Here is a 24,368-nt window from a genome sequence, read left to right as displayed (position 1 = left end):
AGGGAGAGAGGTGGAGGAGAAGATTATCAGAGCCAGGATGGAGGACACCCCAGGCAGAAGGGGAGCCCAGAGCAAGTGCAGGACCCAGCCTGGGCGGGCCGGGAAGTATGAGGTGGAAGCAGAAGGGTGAGGCGCTTGGCCAGGAGGAAGCTGCTGGAGTGCTATCCGGGTGGAGCATGTCCAAGTTTGGGGATCGGCTTGGAACTACTGGGTCTGAGGCTCTCTGGGCGGGGATCACTTGGGAGAACTCTTGGGGGACTGCTGTTTCGGGGGGATGTGCATAGTTACACAGGGGCCGGACTAGGGTCCCTGGTATAAAGCCAGGTTCAAATTCCTGAACCTGTTAGCAGGTTCCTGGCTCTTTGGGCCATTTGGAACCTGCTTTGACTCCCCTATCAGGTGTGACAGCAGCCTTCCCCCCCCCCCCTGCTCCCCCGGAACAGAATGAGGTGGGAGTGGTCATCTGAGGTCCATGGGCATGGGACCAGTGGCCAGAAGTGGGGTGTCTCATCCTGGGTGACTGGCTGTCATGGGGGGGCGAGGATGTAACCTCGGGGTGCTGGCTGGGGAGGCTGGTGGATGTGGGGCATGGCAGCTTTGGGGCCCCGGTGTCCGAGGGAGTTCACACAGCCAGGGGCTGCACCTTCAGAGCCCAGGGAAGTGGTTGCCGATGGACATGGAGGGTGATATTTGAGAGGTGGGACCCCTGGGCCCTGATCTCCCTGCGGACAGAGTAACCCAACATCCAGACAGAGCTGGAGCGCAAGGTGTGACTGAGACCTTGGGCCCCTGTCCCCTGACAGCCCCATCAGCATGGGAAGTGCAACCTGCGGAGACGGCCTGCAAGAAGGCAACGAAAACACAGGTTCGCATCCCCGCTCAGGATGGGCGTAGGGGGAGGGGCTGCGGGGACCACCCCAGGCCCCCTGTGAGTCTGTGGGTGTGCCGGGGCATGCCTGTCATCCCAGTACTTGGGAGGCTGCGACAGGAGGATCGCGTGTTCAAGGCCAGCCTCAGTTACTTAGTGAGTGAGACCCCATTTCAGAACAAAAAATAAAATAGGGCTGAGCCTGGAGGTAGAATACCCCTGGGTTCAACACCCAGCCGGTACCAAGAAAGAAAAAATAAAAATAAAAATAGCTGGGCGTGGTGGCGCACACTTGTAATCCCAGTATTTGAGAGGCTGAGAGGGGAGGATCACAGGTTTGTGGCCAGCCTCAACAACTCAGTGAGGCCCTCCATAACTTAGTGAGACTCTGTTTCAAAATAAAGAATAAAAATAGGGCTGGGGGTGTAGCTCAGAGGTAGAATGCCTCTGGATTCCATCCCCAGTACCACAAAAAAAAAAACAAATAAAAATAAAAACAACTATTACTAGGTGGTAGGCTAGGCTAGGTGGGTGGGGGACGGCCTGGGCTGACCTTGTGGTCTCAGAGGCCTGGGAGCCCATCGCCAGGCCTCAGTTTACCCCACCTGTAAAGTGAATGGGTGCTCGTGTTCGGAGTGGAGGGGGCTGGGTGGGGAGAGCCGCTCTTGGGGTGCGTGCGTGCCGGCACCCACTGCCTCAGTGCAGGGAGTCGGAGCCCCGATGGAGCCCTGGTCCCTTCTGTTTGTTTATGAGTGCCAGGACACCTCCCACATGCCCACACCTGGGTCCCCTGGGGTCCAGTTAGCCTTTCCCCGGGGTGCCATTTGGGTGTTTGTTCTCCGCTGTGCTCAGCAATGCCCCCTCCCCCCAGCGTTCACTTGGGAGGTGAAGGCCAACAACCGCATCTACCACAAGGAGGCCAAGGAGAAGGGGTTCCTGTGTTGGCAGAAGAAGAAATACAAGGTGGGCTGCCCCTCCCTCCCTCCTCTCTGCAGGCCTGTGGCCAGGATCGGCCCTCTGCAGCCATCTATTCCCCGGATTTGTTTGCTATTTTTATTATTTTTTTAATTTTTTTTTGTGGTACTGGGGTTCCTGGAAGCCCTTCTACCTCCGGGCTACACTCCCAGACCTATTTTTTTACATTTTTATTTGGAAACAGGGTCTCCTAAGCCAGCACGTGCGGCTGGCTTCGAACCTGCGCGATCCTCCTGTCTCCGCCTCCCAAGCGCGGGGATTACAGGCGTGCGCCACCACGCCCGGCTATTTTTTAAAATTTTTATTGGTCCATTATATTCATACATCATATTGGGGTAAAAAAAAACAAACGTGTGTGGACATACATGTATACATCACCCATTTAGCCCCTCCCCAATTCCTACCTCATCCCCTCCCCATCCCTCCTTCCCATGCTTGGCTTAGTGGTTGACTTCGATAGGTTTAAGTACATTGTGTGTCTTAGAGAATTTCCTTCTTCCTTATTTATTTATTTATTTATTTATTTATTTATTTATTTTTGCATGTCTGGGGATGGAACCCAGGGGCATTTGACCTCCGAGACACATCACCTGCCCTATTTTTATTTATTTTGAAACAGGGTCTCACTGAGTTGCAGAGGGCCTCACTAAGTAGCTGAGGCTGTCTGCAAACCGCTATCCTCTGGTCTCAGCCTCCCGAATGCTGGTATGACAAGCGTGCGCCACCACCCAGGCTTGCTATTTTTATTTTATTTTAGTCAGGAGGGCTAAGCTGGGCATGGTGGCACACTCTTGTAATCACAGTACTTGGGAGGCTGAGACAGGAGGATCACCGTTTGCAGACAGCCTCAGCTACTTAGGCCCTCTGCAACATAGTGAGACCCTGTTTCAAAATAAAAAATAAGCCGGGTGTGGTGGTGCACGCTTGTAATCCCCGGGCTTGGGAGGCGGAGACAGGAGGATTGCGCAGGTTCAAAGCCATCCTCGCTGGCTTAAGAGACCCTGTTTCCAAATAAAAATATAGCCGGGCATGGTGGCGCACACTTGTAATCCCAGTGCTCGGGAGGCTAAGACAGGAGGATCACACAGGTTTGAAGCCAACCTCAGCTACTAAGTGAGGCTCTCAGCAATTTAGTGAGACCCTGTTTCCAAATAAAGTATAAAATAGGTCTGGGAGTAGAGTCCAGAGCTAGAAAGCCCAGTACCACCAAAAATAAATAAATAAATATATATATATTAGGTGTCTGGGAGTGTAGCTCCAAGGTAGAAGGGTTTCCAGGAACCCCAGTACCACCAAAAAAAAAAAAAAAAAAGAGTAATAAATAGGTCTGGGGTGTAGCTTGGAGGTTAGAATGCCCCTGGGTTTCCTTCCCATTACCATAAATAAATAAGTGAATAAATAAATGAAAGAATAAAAAATAGGGTTGGGGGGTATAGCTCAGAGGTAGAATGTCCCTGGGTAGTTTGAGCCCTCGTACCAGAAAAAAAAGAAAAAAAAAATAATGCTGGCTGCTGGCCTTGGTTCTTGCGGTGAGCATGCGCCGGTGAGCACTGGCGCCCTGGCGCCGGGCGGGGGGCCCGGACAGCGCCCCTCCCTCGCCCACCTCCTGCTCTCCTTCTAGACCAACGTCATCCGCACGGCCAAGTACAACTTCTTTTCCTTCCTGCCGCTGAACCTCTACGAGCAGTTCCACCGCATGTCCAACCTCTATTTCCTCCTGGTCATCATCCTGCAGGTGGGCCCGGCTGCGTGCTCCCCTCAGGCGGCCGTGGGCGGCCTTCGAGACCCTGGCAGGTGGCTTCTCCCTCCACCCAGGCCACCTGCCCTTGTGCGCACTAGGCCCCCAGTGGGAGCCGTCAGGGGGTGACTGTGGGACCTCCCTGGCTGTCGGCCCCCCGAGGGGCAGAGAGGCCCTCCCCATGGACGGATGGCCTTGGCTGGGGAGGCGGGAGGAGCCTGGTGGGGTCTTCCTGATGCCAGGACAGGGCAGGGGTCTCAGAGGGGAGCCTCCTCTCAGTGGTGGGGGCTGTTGCTGGAGGACCCCTCGCTGCCCGGCATCTCAGTCCTGGCCTGGGCCCAGTGACCCACGGAGGGATTAAGCAGGCGTTGGGCGCCTACCGTGTGCAGGTCCTAGGCTTCTGTGGGTGGAGGGACCCCGCGGGGGCCCTGAGCTTCGGGAAGTGACTGGGGGGTGGGGAGGGTGCAGGAGGGAGGGGTGGGGGGCGGTTTCGGTGTTCTTGGCGGGACGTCAGGAGCCCCGCGGAGGCCTGACCGCCCTTCCTCGCAGAGCTTCCCCGAGATTTCCACGCTGCCCTGGTTCACCCTCTTCATCCCGTTCGTCTGTCTCCTCTTCATCCGCGCCACCCGTGACCTGGTGGACGACATCGTAAGCGTGGCGGGAGGCGGTTGGGCGGCCCCGGTGGGCTGGGTCCTCTCGCCTGCTGCCACTGGCCTGGCCGGGGGCCCCAGGACACGGGTGGACCTCAGGAATCGATGGCCAGCTCCCCAGGGGGTAGGGACCGTGAAGGGGGCAGGGCCACCTCTCTGACCCCGTCCTGTTGGCCCAGGGGCGACACAGGAGCGACAGAATAATCAACAACCGGCCCTGCCAGGTCCTGATGGGGAAGAGGTAGGTGAGGGGGCTGTGTGTGTGCACATGCACACCTGCATGTGTGTGTACGCATGCACGTGCATATGTGTGCATGCATGTGTGTGCATGTGCACGTGCGTACATGTGTGTACACGTGTGTATGCATGTGTCGGCGGGTGTGGCCATCCCAGGACAGTAGGCCCCAGCGTGGCCTTGGCAGGGCAGGCCCTCAGGGTGACCAGCACCTCCTGTACATCCCAGGCGACTCTGCCTGGACCTAGGTCTCCACTGATGAGGCGTCTGCTGTCTACCCGCTCTGGGATCCACCTGGGATGGGCACAGGGAGGCTGGGGCCCAAGTCACGGGACACGGAGAGACTGGGAAGGGCTTGGACAGAGGACCCCAGAGGTCCCCGGCGCTGGCCCCCAGGATGCAGGCGGGAGGCCGGGAGGTGGCCGGGACTCGGGACACTGCAGCTCGGGCTGGACTGTGGAGCGGCCGGGGACCCCAGGCCTCTGCTCCCCGCAGATTCATCTGGAAAAAGTGGAAGAGCCTGTGTGTGGGGGATGTGGTGTGTCTCAGCAAAGACAGCATCGTGCCGGTGAGCCAGGGAGCCTGCGGCGGCTCGCGGGGAGGGGCTTCCATGGCTCCTGCTACCCTGTGTCCTCCCCACCAACCCAGGCCGACCTCCTCCTGCTGGCCAGCACGGAGCCCAGCAGCCTGTGCTACGTGGGGACAGTGGACATCGACGGGTGAGAAGCCGCTCCTCTGTCACCGGGGGCTGGGGTCTTGGGCGGAGGACCCGGTCCCCGGCTGTGGAAGAGGGGACATTGAAGCCACGTGAAGGAACCCGTGTCCCTCGTCTCACCGCTCGGCCCTTTGGCCGATGTGCTGTGCGGCCTCGGGCACGGCCCTCTCCCTCTCTGTGCCCCCCGCCTTCTGTCTGGCACCGCTCGGCAGGGTGTTGAGTGTTTTGCAGCGGGTGAGCTTTGGCCCGGCCCTGGGCCTCAGTCAGCCCTGCTCCTGCCTCCTCCCCTGCACCCCCAGGGAGACGAACCTGAAGTTCAAGCAGGCGCTGACGGTCACGCACAGCGAACTCACCAGCACCAGAAAGATGGCGTCCTTCCACGGTGAGCCGTGCAAAGCGGGTCTGGCGGCCCTGGTCCCCGCTGGCCTCCGTGTGCCCACCGCGTGGCGGGTGCGAGGGAGCCCCGCCTCCTGGGCCTCGGTGGCGGCCCGGGGTGTGCGGTGGGGAGCCGGCACTGGTCGAGTTCTTCTGTACTGAGCATGTTCACTGGACTTTGGGGGCCCAGCAGCTTCTAACAGACTAGTCCTGGCCCGTCCCGTGCCCCCCTAGTCAGTGTGATTTTGGGGTATTCTTAGCCAGTGAGGTGCCACACACCTGTAATCCTAGGACTTGGGAGGCCAAGGAGGGAGGATCACAGATTTGAGGCCAGTCTTGACAATTTAGCCAGCCTCTCAGCAACTTAGCAAGACCTTGTTTTAAAAGGAAGAAATTTAGCCGGGCATGGTGGTGCACGCTTGTCACCCCAGCATTTGGGAGGCTGAGACGGGAGGATCCGGGTTTACGGCCAGCCTCAGCTACTTAGCGAGGCCCTCTGCAACTCAGTGAGACCCTGTTTCAAAATAAAGAATAAGCCGGGTATGGTGGCGCACGCTTGTAATCCCAGCACTTGGGAGGGAGGCTGAGACAGGAGCATCGCACAGGTTCAAAGCCAGCCTCAGCTACTTAGTGAGGCTCTCAGCAACTTTGTGAGACCCTATTTCCAAATAAAAAATATAAAATGGGTCTGGGAGTGTAGCCTGGAAGTAGAAGGCCCCTGGGTTCCATACCCAACACCACAAAAAAAAAAAAAAAAAAAAAACGAATAAAAATTAGGGCTGAGGGTGGGGTGTAGCTCTGAGGTAAAAGGCCCCTAGATTCCATCCCCAGTACCACACACACACACAAAAATCAAAAACAAACATAGCCGGTGAGGTGGTGCACGCTTGTAATCCCTGCACTTGGGAGGCTGAGACAGGAGGATCACAGGTTTGAGGACAGTCTCAGCAGGTAGTGTGACTCTCATCAACTTAGTGAGACCCTGTTTTCCAAATAAGAAATAAAAAAAAAAAATTGGGCTGGAGGCGTAGCTTGAAGGTAGAATGCCTCTGGGTTCATCTCCAATACCACAAAAATAACAACAAACAAAAGCAGAAAGACTCGAAGAACAGAAACGCAGACGGTTTTGTGGTTTTGTGGTTTTGTGGAAGAAGCAGCAGGGGCTGAACTGACCACTGGGCAGCGGGAGAGGAGAGGCCCCTGGGAACAGGCGCCGCGCCGCCCCACGCACCTGGCGCATGGCTGGCTCGCCCCAAGACGGCTCACACGCGTGGTGCGGGTGCGGTGACGGTGTGGCCTGATTTTGTTTTCCTGTCTCATTGCAAAGGCAAGTTACTCTCATTGGCTTGGAAGCCAAATCTTTCTCTTGAACCACAGGCTGCTGGCTGCTGACACCAAGCCCTGACTTTTCCTGTCTGTGTCATCTAGGAAAGGCCTAGCTCTGCTAGAAGGTAGCCACACTCATCCTCTCTCTATATATATATTTCTGTTTGTGTGTGGTCCAGGGATTGAATCCAGGGGTATTCTACTTCCAAGCTACACTCCAGCCCTATTTAATTTTTATTTTATTTATTTATTTATTTATTTACTTATTGTGATACTGGGGATAAAACCCAGGGACAGTCTACCTCTGAGCCCTATTTTTTATTCTTTTATTTGAGCCCGACACTCCCAGCCCTATTTTTTATTCTTTATTGTGAAACAGGGTCTCACTGATTTGCAAAGGGCTTCACTAAGTAGCTGAGGCTGGCTTCGAACCTGCTCAATCCTCCCGTCTCAGCCTCTCAAATGCTGAGATTACAAGCGTGCGCCACCACGCCCAGCTCTAATTTTTATTTTAAAACAGGGTCTTGCTAGGTTGATGAGAGTCTCATTACTTGCTGAGGGTGTCCTCGAACCTGTGATCTTCCTGTCTCGGCCTCCCAAGTACTGGGATGAGAGGTGTAAGCCATCAGTCCTTTCAACTGAACTGGCAGCCCAGAACTCTGCTGACCCCCTGGAGAGACAGGATCTGAGAAGCTGTGGCTTCTAGTCCAGCCGTCTCCGCCCCTCCCAGGTCCCGGCAGCCTGGGGCTGCGTGGCCAGGAAGCTCTCTCTGGGTCCAGGCTGGTCCCGCTGCCCAGCATTATAGCAGAACAGAATAGCCTGGGGTCAGGCGGTAGTGAGGGGTGGGCTTGCCCGGGGGGCCCTCTGCTCCCAGCCTGCCCACCCCACCCTGAGCACTTCTTATTCCTATATTCAGCACTAAGCCAGGCGAGGACCAGTCAGGATCTCTGTGGCCCTTCAGCCCCCTCCCTGCACACCCCAGCTCACTGGATACTGCCCCAGGCTGCCATTCCCCCCCAGAGCCTGTGTGCACAAATGGGGATAGCAGCCCACGACATCCCATGGGGGTGACAGTGGAGGGCATGATGGCCCAGGAACAGGATGCCGCTCCTCTCTGTGCACTTAATGAGCACCTACTGCATGCCAGTCGCTGGGCCAGGCCCTGGGGACTTTGTGTGCTGGAGGGGAGGCTCACAGATGTTCAGAACACCGTCCGCATTGCCTCAGGGGAGGAGGCTGGGCGGGGCTGATCTGGCTGGAGGGTCAGCGCGGGGGCAGCGGCAGAATGTGCCAGGGAGGCCACGTGGTGGGCAGGGGGGCCGGGAGGCGGGGCCAGCGGTAGCAGGGATGTTTCCACTGGCCCCAACTGCTCGGGACGGGTGGCTGGGGATAGATAGTTATGTGAGGCCCAAGCCTAGCCACACCATGGCCGCTGACCGCAGGCACGGTGTTGTGCGAGGAGCCCAATAGCCGCATGCACCACTTTGTGGGGAGATTGGAATGGAATAACAAGAAATACCCCCTGGACATCGGCAACCTCATCCTCCGCGGCTGCAAGATCCGCAACACAGACACCTGCTATGGCCTGGTCATCTACGCGGGTGAGCTCGCCGGGCTGCGGGCGGGCCCGGGGCCAGGGCCGCAGAGATTGGTGAGAAGCCGCAGGGGGCTGCGTCCCTGTTTGGCATGAACAAAAGAAGGGGGGCAGGCATGGTGGTGCACACCTGCAATCCCAGTACTTGGGAGGCCGGGACAGGAGGATCGCAGGTTCAAGACCAGCCTCAGCAACTTAGCGATACCTACTATTTCAAAATAAACTTAAAAGGGCTAGGGATAGAGATCTGAAGTAGATGCGGGGGACTCGTGTGTAGATGGAAGGATAGGCGTGTGGGTGCGTGGGGAATGGATGGGCGGATGGGATGGGGAACAAATGGGTGGTCCAGGTGAGTAGCCATCGGCCCAGCAACTCACGAGGCTGGAGAAGGAAGAGTGCAAGTTTGAGGCCAGCCTAGGCAACCTAGCGAAACCCTGTCTCAAAAAAAAAAAAAAAAAAAAAGGCTGGGGTTATAGCTCAGTGGGAGAGGGTCCCTGGGTTCCAACACCACTTCCTCAAAAAAAGAAAAAAAAGGAAAAAGGGATAGGTGGGTGGATGATGGTGTGGGGGGTGGCTTTGTGAGGGGGTGGAGAGATGGATGGATGGATGGATGGATGGATGGATGGATGGATGGGTGGATGGATGGATGGGTGGATGGGTGGATGGATGGGTGGATGGATGGATGGGTGGATGGGTGGATGGATGGGTGGATGGATGGATGGGTGGATGGGTGGATGGGTGGATGGGTAGATGGATGGGTGGGTAGATGGATGGATGGGTGGATGGATGAGTGGATGAGTTGATGGATGGATGGGTAGATGGATGGATGGGTGGATGGGTGGATAGATGGGTGGGTGGATGGATAGATGGGGAGATGGAAGGGTGGGTGGGTGGGTGGGGTGCTTGGGGGATGGATGGGGGATGGATGGGTGTATACATGGCAGGGTACGTGGATAGGGGGTCGATGAATGGATGGATGGATGGATGGATAGAAGAAAGGATGGGTAGATGGATGAATGGATAGATGGGTGGATGGGTGGATGGATGGGTGGATGGATGGATGGATGAATGGATGGATAGAAGAAAGGATGGGTAGATGGATGGATGGATGGATGGGTGGGTGGATGGATAGAAGAAAGGATGGGTGGATGGATGGATATATATATCCTACAGGTTTTGACACGAAGATCATGAAGAACTGTGGCAAGATCCATTTGAAGAGAACCAAGCTAGACATCCTCATGAACAACCTGGTGGTCCTGGTGAGTGCCTGGGAGCCCTGAGGAGGGCAGGGCAGCCTCCAAGCCTTGGCGCTGGTCTTCCTGGCCTCGGTTTCCGTCCTCAGCAAAATGTGCAGCCTGATATTATGAGCAGGTGTTTGGGCCAAGAATCTTTTGTTAAAATGACAATTTTTTTTGGTTCTTTGTTTTGTGGTACTGGAGATTGAACCCAGGAGCATTCTACCTTTGAACTACACCTCCAGTCATATTTTATGCTTTTGTATATTTTATTTGTTTGTGATACTAGGGATTGAACTCAGGAGCAGTCTTATCTCTGAGCTACACCCCCAACCCTAGTTAATTTTTATTTTGACACGAAGTCTTGCTAGATTGATGAAAGGCTCACTACTTGCGAAGGCAGTCTTCAAACCCGTGACCTTCCCATCTCAGCCTCCCACCTACTGGGATTACAAGCATATGCCACCACAACTATCTAACAACAGTGTTTCTATTCCCCAGTCCTAAAAAAAAAAAAAAAAAGCAGCCTGGAGGAGAGCTGGGTAGCTTAGTGGTAGAGTACTCCTGGGTTCCATCCCCAGTACTGGAAAAAAGAAAAAAATCCTTCAGGCTCTGAGGGCTGGTAAAGACCTCCACACGCCTCCTGGCACATCTCCTTCCGCACAGCCACCTGGCGCCAGCTGGACCTCCTCTCCAAGCCCACCTATTTTTCTAGTTCTCTCAGACCCCGCCCCTCTCCCACCCGCCTCACAGATCTTCCTGTCTCTGGTGGCCATATCCATCCTCCTGGCCCTGGGCTTCAGTTTCAAGGTAAAGGAATTCAAAGAGAAACACTTCTACGTCTCAGCCAAGCACCCTCGCAGCATAGCCATGGAGACCTTCTTCATGTTCTGGGGCTTCCTCATCCTGCTTAGCGTCATGGTACCCCTGGCCATGTTCATCATGTGAGTCCCTGTCTCCCACCGTGCGCCCATTTCTCAGATGGGGGAAAAGAGGTCGGGTGGAGGAGGACGTAGTAGTGCATCTCATTACTTGGGAGGCTGAGGTAGGAGGATTGCAGGTTTGAGCCCAGCTTCGGCAATTTCGCAAAGACCCTCAACCACTCGACGAGACTCTGTTTCAAAATAAAAAAAATAATAATCCCCGCGCTTGGGAGGTGGAGACAGGAGGATGGCGCAGGTTCGAAGCCAGCCACGCTGGCTTGAGACCCTGTCTCCAAATAAAAATATAAAAAATAGGTGTCTGGGAGTGTAGCCCAGAGGTAGAAGGGTTTCGAGGAACCCCAGTACCACCAAAAATAAATAAATAAATAAAAATAAGCTGGGCGTGGTGGCGCACATCTGTAATCCCAGTACTTGGGAGGCTGAGACAGGAGGATCTAGGTTTGAGGCCAGCCTCAGCCACTCAGCTTCTCAGCAACCTAGCAAGACCCTATTTCCAAATAAAAATAAAATAGGAAACTGGGTGTAATGGTGCATGCTTGGAATCCTAGTACTTGGGAGGCTGAGACAGGAGGATCATAGGTTCGTGACCAGCCTCAGTTACTTAGTGAGACTTATCAACCTAGTGAGGCCCTGTTTCAAAATAAAAACTAAGCTGGGTATGGTGGTACATACTTGTTTTCCCAGCATTTGGGAGGCTGAGACAGGAGGATCGCGGATTGCAGACAGCCTCAGCTACTTAGTGAGGCCCTTCGCAACTCAGTGAAACCCTGTTTCAAAATAAAGATAAAAAGGCCGAGCGTGGTGGCGCACGCTTGTAATCCCCGCGCTTGGGAGGCAGAGACAGGAGGATCGCGCAGGTTTAAAGCTAGCCGTGCGCGGTGGTTAGGAGACCCTATTTCCAAATAAAAATGTAAAAATAGGTCTGGGAGTGTAGCCCGGAGGTAGAAGGGCTTCCAGGAACCCTAGTATCACCAAAACCAACCAACCAAACAAACAAAAAAATAAAGATAAAAAGCCAGGTGTGGTGCTTAAGAGACCCTGTTTCCAAATAAAAATATAAAAATAGGTCTGGGAGTGTAGCCCAGAGGAAGAAGGGCTTCCAGGAACCCCAGTACCAGAAAAAAAAAAAGAAAAAAAAAAGATAAAAAATAGGCTGGGGCCAGGCGTGGTCACACACACTTGTCATCCCAGCGCTTGGGAGGCTGAGACGGGAGGATCGCACAGGTTCAAAACCAGCCTCAGCTACTTAGGCTCTCAGCAACTTAGTGAGACCCTGTTGCCAAATAAAATATAAAATAGGTCTGGGAGTGTAGACTGGAGGTAGAAAGCCCCTGGGTTCCACCCCCAGTACCACAAAAAAAAAAAAAATAGGGCCGGGGGTGGCGCTTGGAGGTAGAATGCCCCTGGGTTTCACCCCCAGACCCGCAAAAAGAACAAAAGCAAGTCCTGAGGGGCGCCCCTTTCCAGAGCCGAGTTCATCTACCTGGGGAACAGCGTCTTCATCAACTGGGACATGAAGATGTACTACGAGCCACAGGACGTGCCCGCCAAGGCCCGCAGCACCAGCCTCAATGACCAGCTGGGCCAGGTGGAATACATCTTCTCCGACAAGACGGGCACGCTGACGCAGAACATCATGACCTTCAAAAAGTGCTGTATCGGCGGCTACATCTACGGTGGGCACTCGCCCGCCCTCCCGCGTGGCCACCGCCGGCCTCCCCCGCCACTGGCCCCAGGCCCGGACGGGCCCCATGAAAGTCTGAGATTGTGTGTGTGGGGTGTGTTGGGGTGGATGCAGGGGGCCCTGGGAGCCCCAGTCCTAAAGCAGGCTCTCTCTCCAGATCCAGATAACGAGGACAAGACCCTCCCTCAGGTGAGCCCTGCTGGACTGGACGGTGGGCAGTCGATGCCAGGCAGCCACCCGCCCACACTCAGCCTGCCTCCCCGCCCCCTCCCAGGAGGACCCGTACCTCTGGAACAAATTTGCCGACCGGAAGTGCTCTTTCTACAACAAGGAACTCCTGCACCTCGTGCTGCACAGGAAGGAGAAGGTGGTGCAGGAGTTCTGGCGTCTGCTGGCCATCTGCCACACGGTCATGGTCCACTCTAAAGACGGTGAGTGCGTGCGCTCAAGCCCGGCCAGCCTGCTCGGGGTGGGGGGGTGCAGACCTGTCCTGCGGAGCCCCTCCCGGGAGTCCAGGCAGGATCACAAGCTAGCCAGGGAGGCTGAGACTGGAGGGTCGCAAGGTGGAGGCCAGCCTCTGCATGGAGGGTTCCCTAAGTTCCCAGAAACTTAGGGAACCCTTGTTTCAAGACAAGAATAAGCCGGGCATGGCGGTGCATGCTCGTCATCCCAGCACTCGGGAGGCTGAGACCGGAGGATCGCGGTTCGCGGCCAGCCTCAGCTACTTAGGCCCTCTGCAGCTCAGTGAGACCCTGTTTCAAAATAAAGAATTAAAAAATTGGGCCGGCCGTGGTGGCGCACGCTTGTCATCCCCGCGCTGGGGAGGTGGAGACAGGAGGATGGCGCAGGTTCGAAGCCAGCCGCGCGCGCTGGCTTAGGAGACCCTGTTTCCAAAATGAAAATGTAAAAATAGGTCTGGGAGTGTAGCCCGGAGGTAGAAGGGCTTCCAGGAACCCCAGTACCACCAAAAAAAAAAAAAAAAAAAAAAAAAAAAAAAAAAAAAAATTAGGCAGGGGGTGTAGCTCAGAGGTCAAATGCCCCTGGGTTCCATCCCCAGACCTGCAAAATAAATAAATAAAATAAACAAAACTAAATAAACAAATAAAATAAATGGGCTAGGGGTGCCCGGTGTGATGGTGCACGCTTGTCATCCCAGTACTTGGGAGGCTGAGACAGGACGATGGCAGGTTCACAGCCAGCCACAGCAACTTTGTGAGGCCCTCCGCAATTCAGTGAGACCGTTACAAAAATAAGACGCACACACCCACCTTCCTTCATGGGGCTTCCAGGTTGTACAAGCTGGGGGACCACTGTCCCACAAATGTGTACCTGGTACCCTTCCCCGTCCCCCACACCGCGGAGATCGGGAGGGCACCTGCCCCGTGACCCCCGAAGTGCTCCTGTGCGGCCAGCTCCCTCCGACCCCCACCCCTTGGTGCCCTCCCCGCCAGACCAGCTGGTGTACCAGGCAGCTTCCCCCGACGAGGAGGCGCTGGTCACTGCCGCCCGGAACTTTGGCTTCGTGTTCCTGTCGCGCACCCAGGACACCGTCACGGTGATGGAGCTGGGGCAGGAGCGAGTCTACCAGGTTCTGGCCATGATGGACTTTAACAGCCTGCGCAAGCGGATGTCGGTGCTGGGTGAGCCCCGGACCCGCCTCCCTGCCTCCCCGCCCCGGGCTGGGTGGGCCGTGCGGGCGCGAGTGGCAACAAGGCCTCTCCCTGCTCAGTCCGAAACCCGGAGGGCTCCATCTGCCTCTACACCAAGGGCGCGGACACGGTCATCCTGGAGCGCCTGCGAAAGAGAGGTGCGACGGAGCTGACCACAGAGCAAGCCTTGTCTGTGAGTCCCTGTTGGGGGGCTTGCGGGGCAGCGTGCCATGGCGGGGGGTGTGGAGAAGCCAGACACACTGGCACACACACCTGTCATCCCAGGACTTGGGAGGCTGAGACAGGAAGAGTGCGGCTTCTAGATCAGCCTCAGAAACCCTACTTCAAAATAAAAACTAAAGCCGCGCGCGGTGGCACATGATTGTCACCCCCATGCTTGGGAGGCTGAGACAGGAGGATCGCGCAGGTTCGAAGCCAGCCTCACCAACTTAGTGAGACCCTGTTTCCAAATAAAGTATAAAATAGGTCTGGGAGTGTAGCCCGGAGGCAGAAAGCCGCTGGGTTCTACCCCTAGTACCACCAAAAAATAAAAAATATAAATATAAATATAAATACAAAAAATAAGCCGGGCGTGGTGGCGCACGCTTGTAATCCCAGCATTTGGGAGGCTGAGACAGGAGGATCGCAGGTCAGCCAGCCCCAGCTACTTAGTGAGGCCCTCTGCAACTTAGTGAGACCCGGTTTCAAAATAAAGACTAGATGCCGGGCGTGGTGGTGCAAGCTTGTAATCCTAGCATTTGGGAAGCTGAGACCTGAGGATCCTGGTTCGCGGCCAGCCTCAGTTACTTAGGCCCTTTGCAACTCAACGAGACCCTGTTTTCAAATAAAGAATAAAAAAAGAGGGCTGGGGGTGTAGCTTGGACGTAGAATGCCCCTGGGTTCCAGCACCACAAAAATAAAATGAAAGAAAGAAAGTCTTCCTGGAGCTGCAGCAAGGAGTGCCTGGCGGGTGGGGAGGCCTAGGCCCAGGGCCCCAGAGGCGGTGAGGGGCCGGGGTCACAGGCTGGTGCACCGCCCCAGGCCTTTGCAGAGGAGACGCTGCGCACGCTGTGCCTGGCCTACAAGGAGGTGGACGAGGACACCTACCAGAATTGGCAGCGGCGCCATGAGGCCGCGGCGCTCCAGCTGCAGGGCCGGGCGCAGGCCCTGCACGAGGTGTACAGCCAAATGGAACAGAACCTCAAGGTGCGCGGAGCTGGGGGGCTGGGGGCCGGGAGTCTCTCCCCCAGACTGGGCCTTGCTCAGTGTCTTCCCGCCCCCACCCCTCCGCCAGCTGCTGGGGGTCACGGCCATCGAGGACAGACTCCAGGACGGCGTGCCGGACACCATCAAGTGTCTGAAGAAAGGGAATATCAAGGTGTGGGTGCTCACAGGGGACAAGCAAGGTGGGTGTCCGCTCCCCGCCCGCCGCGGCCCGCTGCCCGCCTCCCGCTTATTTGGGTTACAGAGTACCCTCAAATTCGTCCTTGGGAAATAAAGAAATAGGAGCCATTAAAATACCTTGACTAGTAGCCCGGCGTGGCGCAAGCTTGTCATACCCGCGCTTGGGAGGCGGAGACAGGAGGATCGCGCAGGTTCGAAGCCAGCCACGTTGGCTTAAGAGACCCTGTTTCTCTTTAAGGTCTGGGAGCGTAGAAGGGTTTCCAGGAACCCCAGTACCACACACACACACACACACACACACAGCCGGGCGTGGTGGCACACGCCCGTAATCCCAGTGCTTGGGAGGCTGAGGCAGGAGATCGCAGGTTCTCGGCCAGCCTCAGCTACTTAGTGAGGCCCTTTCAAAGTAAAAAATGAAAGGGGCTGGGGGTGTAGCTCAGATATAGAATACCCTTGGGTTCAATTCCCAGTATCAGAAAAGTGAGAGCGATATGAAGGCATTTGGGGGATTCTTTAGAGCTGGGGGGCCCTGGGGAGCCATGCCTGGCGAGCCATGGCCCTGGGAATAGTAACCCTCCACTAGGAGCTGCAGCCAAAGTCTTAGGGCTGGCTTTCATTGGCCAGTCTAGGGGGCGTGTCCCGCTCTTAGCCAATCACAACAGCCACAGGGTAGGGCGTGCCGCTGTGATTGGCTGGGCGTGCGGGGTGCTGACCAGGACTGGCTCACAGAGACTGCGGTGAACATCGGCTTTGCCTGCCAGCTGCTGTCGGAGAACACACTGATCCTGGAGGAGAAGGACATCAAGTAAGCCAGGCGGGGGCCCTGCGCCCGCGGGGGGCCTGCCCTGCCGCTCTGCTGACCCCCGACCCCCACAGCCGCATCCTGGAGGCCTACTGGGAGAGCAAGAACCAGGGGAAGAAGGACCACCTCAACTTCCTGGCCCAGGCCAAGATGGCCTTGGTCATCGACGGGGACTTCCTGGTCAGTGTCAGCCCTGGCGTGGGGCGGGAAGCGGGCGGGCTGGCCAGGGCCCCAGAGCGCCAGAACCGGCACGGGGTCTCTTGGGGCTCCCCACGGGTCCCGTGACTCAACCAAGGGGTGATTCCGCCCCCAGGGATCCTGGGTAGTGTCTGGGGACATTTCTAGTTGTCAAAACTGGGGAGCCCCTGATGTGCGAGGGTGGAGGCTGGGGACACTGCTCAGCGCCCCACAGTGCCCTGGACACCCATCCAGAGGACCAAGAAAGAGGATTCTTAGAAATAGGAACTGGAAGCCGGGCGTGGTGGCGCACACTTGTAATCCCTGCGCTTGGGAGGCTGAGACAGGAGGATCACACAGGTTCGAAGCCAGACTCTGTTGGCTTAAGAGACCCTGTTTCCAAATAAAATATAAAATAGGTTTGGGAGTGTAGCCTGGAGGTAGAAGGCCCCTGGGTTCCATCCCCAGTACCACCCCCCCAAAAAATAATAATAATAAAAAATAGGGCAGGGGATGTAGCTCCGAGGTCAAATGCTCCTGGATTCCATCCCAGGGTGGGGGAAAAAAAAATAGAAGCCGGGCATGGTGGCACACATAATCCCAGGACTGGGGCGGCTGAGACCAGAGGAGAGGATCACAGGTCATAGCCAGCCTCAGCTACTTAGTGAGGCCCTCCACAGTTGAGTGAGAACCTGTTTCAAAAATAAAAAAGACAAGCCGGGCGTGGTGGCGCACGCTTGTAATCCCAGCATTCGGGAGGCTGAGACAGGAGAATCGCGGTTCACGGACAGCCTCAGCTACTTAGTGAGACCCTCTGAAACTCAGTGAGACCCTCTTTCAAAATAAAGAATAAAAAAAAAAGTAGGGCTGGGGGCATAGCTCGAAGGTAGAATGCCCCTAGATTCCATCTCTAGTACCGCAAAAATAAATAAATAGATAAATAAATAATGAAAAAATAAAAGGACTAAAAATTAAGGCTGGGGGTAGAGCTCAGAGGTAGAATGCCCCTTGGGTTCCATCCCCAGTACTACAAAAAAAAAGAAAAGAAAATGAAAATGTGTTCAGGGGGTGACTGGGGAGGCTGACTCGGGAGGCTGTAGTGTGTGTGTGCGCACATGCGCAGCTGAGCAGCCGGCGGGATGACATGGTCCTGCCTTCCTGCCCCCCCAGGACAAGATCCTGCTGTCCTTGCGCAAAGAACCGCGGGCCCTGGTCAAGAACGTGGTGGTGGATGAGGAGGAAGGTGTGGAGTCAGGCCAGAACAAGGGAGACTTCCTGCAGGCCAGGCGCATATCCATGATGTGGCGGAGTCTCGGGCTCCCGCACAGCTCCTCGGGGCAGTCTGTGGTCTCCAAGGCCGAGGAGAACCCGGAGGTGCGGCGGGAGCAAGCCTTTGTGGACCTGGCCTCCCGGTGCCAGGCGGTCATCTGCTGCCGGGTGACGCCCAAGCAGAAGGCCCTGGTCGTGGCGCTGGTCAAGAAATACCAGCAGGTGGTGACCCTGGCCATCGGGGACGGCGCCAATGACGTCAACATGATCAAGAGTGGGTGGCGGGGGCCGGGGTGGGGGCAGGTGGCGGCCGCAGGCCCGGGAGGCGGGCTGGGGCTGACCGGCCGCCTCTGCCCCGCAGCCGCGGACATCGGCGTGGGGCTGACCGGCCAGGAGGGCATGCAGGCGGTGCAGAACAGCGACTTCGTGCTGGCCCAGTTCAGCTTCCTGCGGCGGCTGCTGCTGGTGCACGGACGCTGGTCCTACATCCGGGTGTGCAAGTTCCTGCGCTACTTCTTCTACAAGACGGTGGCCAGCATGATGGCGCAGGTCTGGTTCGCCTTCTTCAACGGCTTCACGGCCCAGGTGCACTGCCGGCGGGAACGGCCCTGTGCGGGAGGGGCTGGGGGGCCAGATCCCTCCTGACTCCAGGAGCCAAACACCAGTGGGCACACCTGAAACCCCGGGGTCCCCCATGGGGCCGGTTCACCTCAATTCACATGGCCATTCAGCCTTTTTTTTTTTTTTTTTTTTTTTTGCGGAACTGGGGGTGGAACCCAGGGACGTTCTACCTCCGATCTACACCCCAGCCCTGTATTTATTTATTTATTTATTTGTTTGTTTGTTTATTTACTTTGCTGGTACTAGGGGTGGAGTCCAGGGGCTTTTCTATCTCCGGGGTATACTCCCATACCTATTTTATACTTTATTTGGTATCAGGGTCTCATTAAGCAGCTGGCTTTTATTCTTTATTTTGAAACAAGATCTCACTGAGTTGCAAAGGGCCTCGCTAAGTAGCTGAGGCTGGCCGCGAACCCTGAGCCTGTCTTAGGCTCCCAGATGCTGGGATTTTCAAGCGTGCGTCACCATGCCTGGCTTAGAGGCTCCATTTCTTTCTTTCTTTCTTTCTTTCTTTTTTTTTTTTTTTTTTTGGTGGTACTGGGGTTTCTGGAAGCCCTTCTACCTCTGGGCTACATTCCCAGACACCTATTTTTATATTTTTATTTGGAAACGGTCTCTTAAGCCAGCATGGCTGGCTTCGAACCAGTGTGATCCTCCTGTCTCTGCCTCCCAAGTGCGGGGGATTACAAGCGTGCACCGCCACGCCCGGCTAAAGGCTGCATTAAAAAAAAAAAAAAAAGCCGGGCGTGGTGGTGCACTTGTAATCCCCGCGCTTGGGAGGCGGAGACAGGAGGATCACGCAGGTTCGAAGCCAGCCTCGGCTACTTAGCGAGGCTCTCAGAAACTTAGTGAGATCCTGTCTCCAAATAAAATATAAAAAAGAGGTCTGAGAGTATAGCTCGGAGGTAGAAAATCCCTTGGGTTCCACCCCAGTACCACCAAAAAAAAAAAAAAAAAAAAAGAGCACCCCTGTACCAAAAATACATCCGTAATAACACACACACACACACACACACACACACACACACACACACACACACACGAATTAGACCGTATGCCTTTCCCCTGACCAAGCCAAGCTTAACCTAACTGGTCTCAGCCCCAGCCTTGGCTATGATGCCACCTGCCGGGCTGGGGATGCACAGGGTCCGGCGGTCCAGTCTGTGTGTCCGGCAGCTGAGGCCTGTCCTGCTCCCCGCCCGCAGCCCCTGTATGAAGGCTGGTTCCTCGCTCTCTTCAACCTGCTCTACAGCACCCTCCCTGTTCTCTACATCGGACTCTTTGAACAGGTGAGCGTGTGGTTGGCGCCTGGACGCCTCGAAGATGGGGCCTGGGTGGTGGTGAGACCCCGGGGCGGGGCCGGCGTGGGGGTGCGGGTCAGACTTCTCTCCCTGCGCACAGAGGTCCCCCTGCTCCTCGGAGCCCCAGCTTGAGAAAGCCCCATCAGAGGGCTCCCCGAGCCAGGCGCAGCGGCACACACCTCTAATCCCTGTACTTGGCGGCGAGACGGGGTGCGCAGGCGCAGCAACTTACAAGACTCTCGGCACCTTAGTGAGACCCTGTGTCAGAGTTAAAAAGCAAGGCCAGGCGTGGGGGCGCACGCTTGGAATCCCAGCATTCGGGAGGCTGAGATAGGAGGATCGAGGTTTGCAGCCAGCCTCAGCTACTTAGGCCCTCTGCAACTCAGTGAAACCCTGTTTCAAAATAAAGAATAAAAATAGGGCTGGGGGTGTTGCTGGGACGTAGAATGCCCCTGGGTTCCATCCCCAGTTCTGCAAAAATAAATAAATAAATAAAATAAAAAGGGCCAGGGGTATAGCCCAGAGGTAGAATGCCCCCTGGGTTCAATCCCTAGTACCCCCCAAAATGGGAGACGTTTGTGGGGACCCCCAGTTCAAGACCCGGGTCTTCTGTCCCGTAGTTGAGAGAGGGAGTAATGAGGCCCCACCTACGCGGTCCAGACGAGGGGTCCCAGTAGAACATTCCAGATTGTGGGCACCGCGCACAGAACCCTGTCCACTCGCAGCAGTGTGGAGGTGCTGGCCGCGTGTGGCCAGTGGTGAGCGTCTGCGCTGTGGCCGGTGGAGCCAAGGACTTGGCTCTTCTAATTTCATGTTGTTAGGGTTTTTTGTTTTATATGTGGTATTGAAGATTGACCCCAGGGGCATTCTACTTCTGAGCTATGCCCCCAGCCCTTGTGCGTGTGGTACTGGGGATGGAACCCAGGGGCATTCTACCTCTGTGTTACAGCCCCACTCTTATTTTTGTGTGTGTGTGTTTCGTACTGGGGTTCCTGGAAGCCCTTCTACCTCCAGGTTACACTCCCAGACCTATTTTGTATTTTATTTGGAAACAGGGTCTCACTAAGTTGCTGAGAGCCTCACTAAGTAGCTGAGGCTGGCTTCGAACCTGCGCGATTCTCCTGTCTCCGCCTTGCTTATCTTTTTTTTTGTGTGTGTGTGGTACTGGGGGTGGAACCCAGGGGCCTTCTACCTCCAGACCTATTTTATATTTTATTTGGAAACAGGGTCTCACTAAGTTGCTGAGAACCTAAGTGCTGAGGCTGGCTTCGAACCTGCGCTCCTCCCGTCTCAGCCCCTCAAGAGCTGGGATTACAAGCGTGCACCACCATGCCTGGCTTTGTCATTACTTTTTTGAGACCGGGTCTTGCTAAATTGCTGAGACTGGCCTCAAAACCGGAGCCTTCCTGTGTTGGCTTCCGATCTTCAATCCTCCCATCTCAGCCTCCCAAGGACTGGGGTTTCTAGAGGGCACCCCACATGCAGCCCTCCCCCCTGTATCTTAACTCGCTTGTGGCAAGTACCGCAGAGGGGAGGCGCCTCACCTTTTGGGGGGCCGCCGCCTGCTCCCACCCTGTCTCCAGAGCCTGCCTCTCCTCCCACGCCCAGGACGTGAATGCGGAGAAGAGCCTGGACATGCCGGAGCTGTACATAGCCGGCCAGAAGGATGAGTTCTTCAACTACTGGGTTTTCCTCCAAGCCATTGGCCACGGCCTGGCCACCTCCATGGTCAACTTCTTTGTGTCGCTGTGTATCAGCTGCAACTCGGCGGGGCCGGCCAGCTTCAGCGACTACCAGTCCTTCGGGGTCGTGGTGGCCCTGTCAAGCCTGCTGTCCATCACCCTGGAGGTGGGCGGGGCTTCCTGTGGTCCCGCCCCTGGTGGGAGGGGCCTCGGCCTCCCAGCCCCAGCCTCAGCCGAGCCCCCCCCCCCCATCCAGGTCATCCTGGTCATCAAATACTGGACCCTCCTGTGCGTGATGACCATCGTGGTCAGCCTGGGCTCCTATGTTGTCATGACCTATGTCACGCAGAGCTTGTGGCTTTACGAGGTGGCCCCCGCCACCTTCCCGTTCCTGTGTGAGTCCCCGGGCCTGCGGCGGGGTGGGGGGGGACCCCGGGGGAGGCGAGCCCCAGGATGGCCACGGCCCTCCGCGAGCGTCCCGAGAGGGCGAGGGGACGGGGAGGGCCGCGCCTCGGGACCCGCAGCCGACTCTGCCCGCCGTCCTCAGACGTGGACCGCAACGTGCTGACGCGCCCCTCGGCCCTGCTGGTCATCCTGCTGAACGTGTCCCTCAACACGCTGCCCATGCTGGCCTTCCGCATCATCCACAAGGCCCTCAGGAAGCCCAGGCCCACGGTGAGCCAGGCCGGCCGGCCGGCGTGCGCGCAGCCACCGCCCGGGAGGCTGAGTCAGCACTGCGGCTGTCAAAGGGCTGGGGGTGTAACTCGGAGGTAGAATACCTGTGGGTTCTGTCTTTAGTAACACACATGCGTACACACTCACACGGATTATGCAGTCACTTTTATGTCACATGTATTTTATTTATTTATTGGTACTAGGGATTGAACCCAGGGGCACGGTACCTCCGAGTTATACCCCTAGCCCTATGTATTTTTTTCTTTTTTTGTACCGGGGATGGAACCCAGGGGCATTGTACCTCCGAGCTACACCATCAGCCCTAATGTTTTTAGTCTTTTAATTTTAATTAATTTATTTTTTTATTGAAAAAAAGTGTGTGTGTGTGTGTGTGTGTGTGTGTGTGTGTGTGTGTGTGTGTAACCCAGGGGCATTTGACCTCCAAGCTACACCCCCTACCCTATTTTGTATTTTTATTTATTTATTTATTTATTTTGTGGTACTGGGGTTCCTGGAAACCCTTCTACTTCCGGGCTACACTCCCAGACCTATTTTTATACTTTTTTTTTTAAATTTGGAAACAGGGTCTCTTAAACTGGCTTCGAACCTGCGCGATCCTCCTGTCTCCGCCTCCCAAGCGTGGGGATTACAAGTGTGCGCCACCACCCAGAGGCTTCTACATCCAGGCTACACTCCCAGACCTATTTTATATTTTATTTGAAAACAGGGTCTCACTAAGTATCTGAGGCTGGCTTCGAACCTGTGTGATCCTCCTGTCTCCGCCTCTCAAGCGCGGGGATTACAAGTGTGCGCCACCACTGTCTGGCTCACCCAGCTATTCTTTATTTCTGAAACAAGGTCTCACTAAGTTGCAGAGAGCCTCAGGAAGTAGCTGAGGCTGGCTATGAACCTGTGATCCTCCTGTCTCAGCCTCCCAAGTACTGGAATTACAAGCGTGCGCCACCACGCCCAACTTTCACATGTATGTTATCACTATAAAAATGAGAGTACTTGCTATCTCATGTAACCAAACCATGGAAGCATCGGTTGCCATGGAGAAAGACCTCCAATTTGGTTGGAATAGTGGACCAGGGTCTCCTATTCTGGCTCTACCAGTAGAGAATGGCTGCTCTGGCGTTAGGTCCAGGGAAGGGCTCTGATTGGCTCGTCCGGAGTCAGGTCCCAGGGAAGGGCTCTGATTGGCTGGTCCGGAGTCAGGTCCCAGGGAAGGACTTTGATTGGCTGGTCTGGAGTCAGGTCCCAGGGAAGGACGTTGATTGGCTGGTTCCATCCCCGGGAAGGACTCTGGTTGGCTGGTTCGGAGTCAGGTCCCGGGAAATGACTGGCTGGTCTGGAGTCAGGTCTCAGGGAAGGTCTCTGATTGGCTGGTCTGGAGTCAGGTCCCAGGAGGTCTTCAGTAGGCTTACTTGGGTCGGGAAGGACCTGGCCACGGGCCTGAAGGACCTCCTCAGAGACGTGCCCACGTGTGGGGCCTGATGGCGCTGCCCCTTTTGCTCCGCAGCCGCAGGAGGAGGAGGAGGAGACCCCGAGCGAGGAGGTGGGCGCGGCGGAGCCCGTGCCTCATTTCCGCCGGGACGTGCCCGCCCGGCGCTCCAGCTACGCCTTCTCCCACCGCGAGGGCTACGCGGACCTCATCACGCAGGGCACCAGTCTGCGGGGCGCGCCCGTGGCCAGCAGCGAGGTGCTCTCGCACTCCCCGGCCGCGTCCGACGAGGAGCTGTTCCTGAACTGCCACGAAACGCACCTGCACCCCAGGAGGTTCTCCATCCTGAGGATGAGGAGGCACCCGCCGCGCGGCCGGGTGTCGTCCGAGGACGTGCAGGCGCCCTCGCCCATGAGCTCCGTCGTGACCATGGACAGGCAGTCCAGCGTCTACTTGGATGCCCAGTCCTCTCTGGCCATGAAGCTGCCCTCCGCCACCGTCAGGCCGTCGGAGTCTTTCCTGGGGAAGCTGCCGTTGGTGGCCGAGAGCCAGTCTTCGTCCTTGGGGGCGCGGTCCCAGTCCCAGCCGCTGACCGGCCCGTCGCGGCCGTCCTCCCAGAGCTCGGGGGGCCAGCGGGAGCCCATCGAGGGCAAGGCATCCTGGACGCCCTTCTGGAGGAGCTGGCACTCCCGAGAGGACGCCGCGTCGCTCCCCACCCACACCCTGTCGTCCCAGGAGAGCACGCTGCCGTCCACGGGGCAGGAGTCGTCCCTGAACGAGCTGCCCGTGGAGGCGCCCTGGTCTGCGGAGCGGCAGCCGCCATCCCTGGAATGGCTGCCCGTGGCCCTCCAGGGCCAACCCCCACCTGCCTTGGCAGAGCAGCCAGGCCAGTCCTCGCGGGACCCAGGGCCCTCCAGAAGCCAGCCGGAGAGGCAGAAGCTTTCCTCTCGAGACGAGCTCCCCGCGCGCTCTTCCTCTTCTAATAAACCAGGGTCCAGCTGA

The 24,368-nt window shown here is 56.5% G+C and overlaps 1 protein-coding gene across 1 annotated transcript; it reads left to right on the top strand.

The window, feature by feature from the left end:
- Window positions 1-37: 37 nt before the first annotated feature.
- On the top strand, window positions 38-24,368 carry ATP8B3 (ATPase phospholipid transporting 8B3; the record flags this gene model as incomplete). The annotated part of the gene is made up of 29 exons (XM_080713895.1): window positions 38-126; window positions 444-449; window positions 804-865; window positions 1,740-1,831; window positions 3,465-3,578; window positions 4,131-4,229; window positions 4,411-4,472; window positions 4,962-5,034; window positions 5,115-5,185; window positions 5,481-5,563; window positions 8,325-8,483; window positions 9,650-9,738; window positions 10,468-10,658; window positions 12,126-12,415; window positions 12,500-12,531; window positions 12,617-12,773; window positions 13,794-13,982; window positions 14,072-14,184; window positions 15,033-15,197; window positions 15,286-15,397; window positions 16,125-16,200; window positions 16,272-16,377; window positions 17,545-17,917; window positions 18,005-18,228; window positions 19,470-19,553; window positions 21,174-21,413; window positions 21,504-21,642; window positions 21,795-21,922; window positions 23,451-24,368. The coding sequence occupies 29 exons, from the start codon at window positions 38-40 to the stop codon at window positions 24,366-24,368; spliced, it is 4,536 nt and encodes a 1,511-aa protein (XP_080570021.1).

This window comes from Muscardinus avellanarius (genome assembly GCF_963383645.1).
Source record: "Muscardinus avellanarius genome assembly, chromosome: 16".
Lineage (NCBI taxonomy): Eukaryota > Metazoa > Chordata > Mammalia > Rodentia > Gliridae > Muscardinus > Muscardinus avellanarius.
Note: the sequence above shows the minus strand (reverse complement) of the source record. Positions and strands in the feature narration are given on the sequence as shown.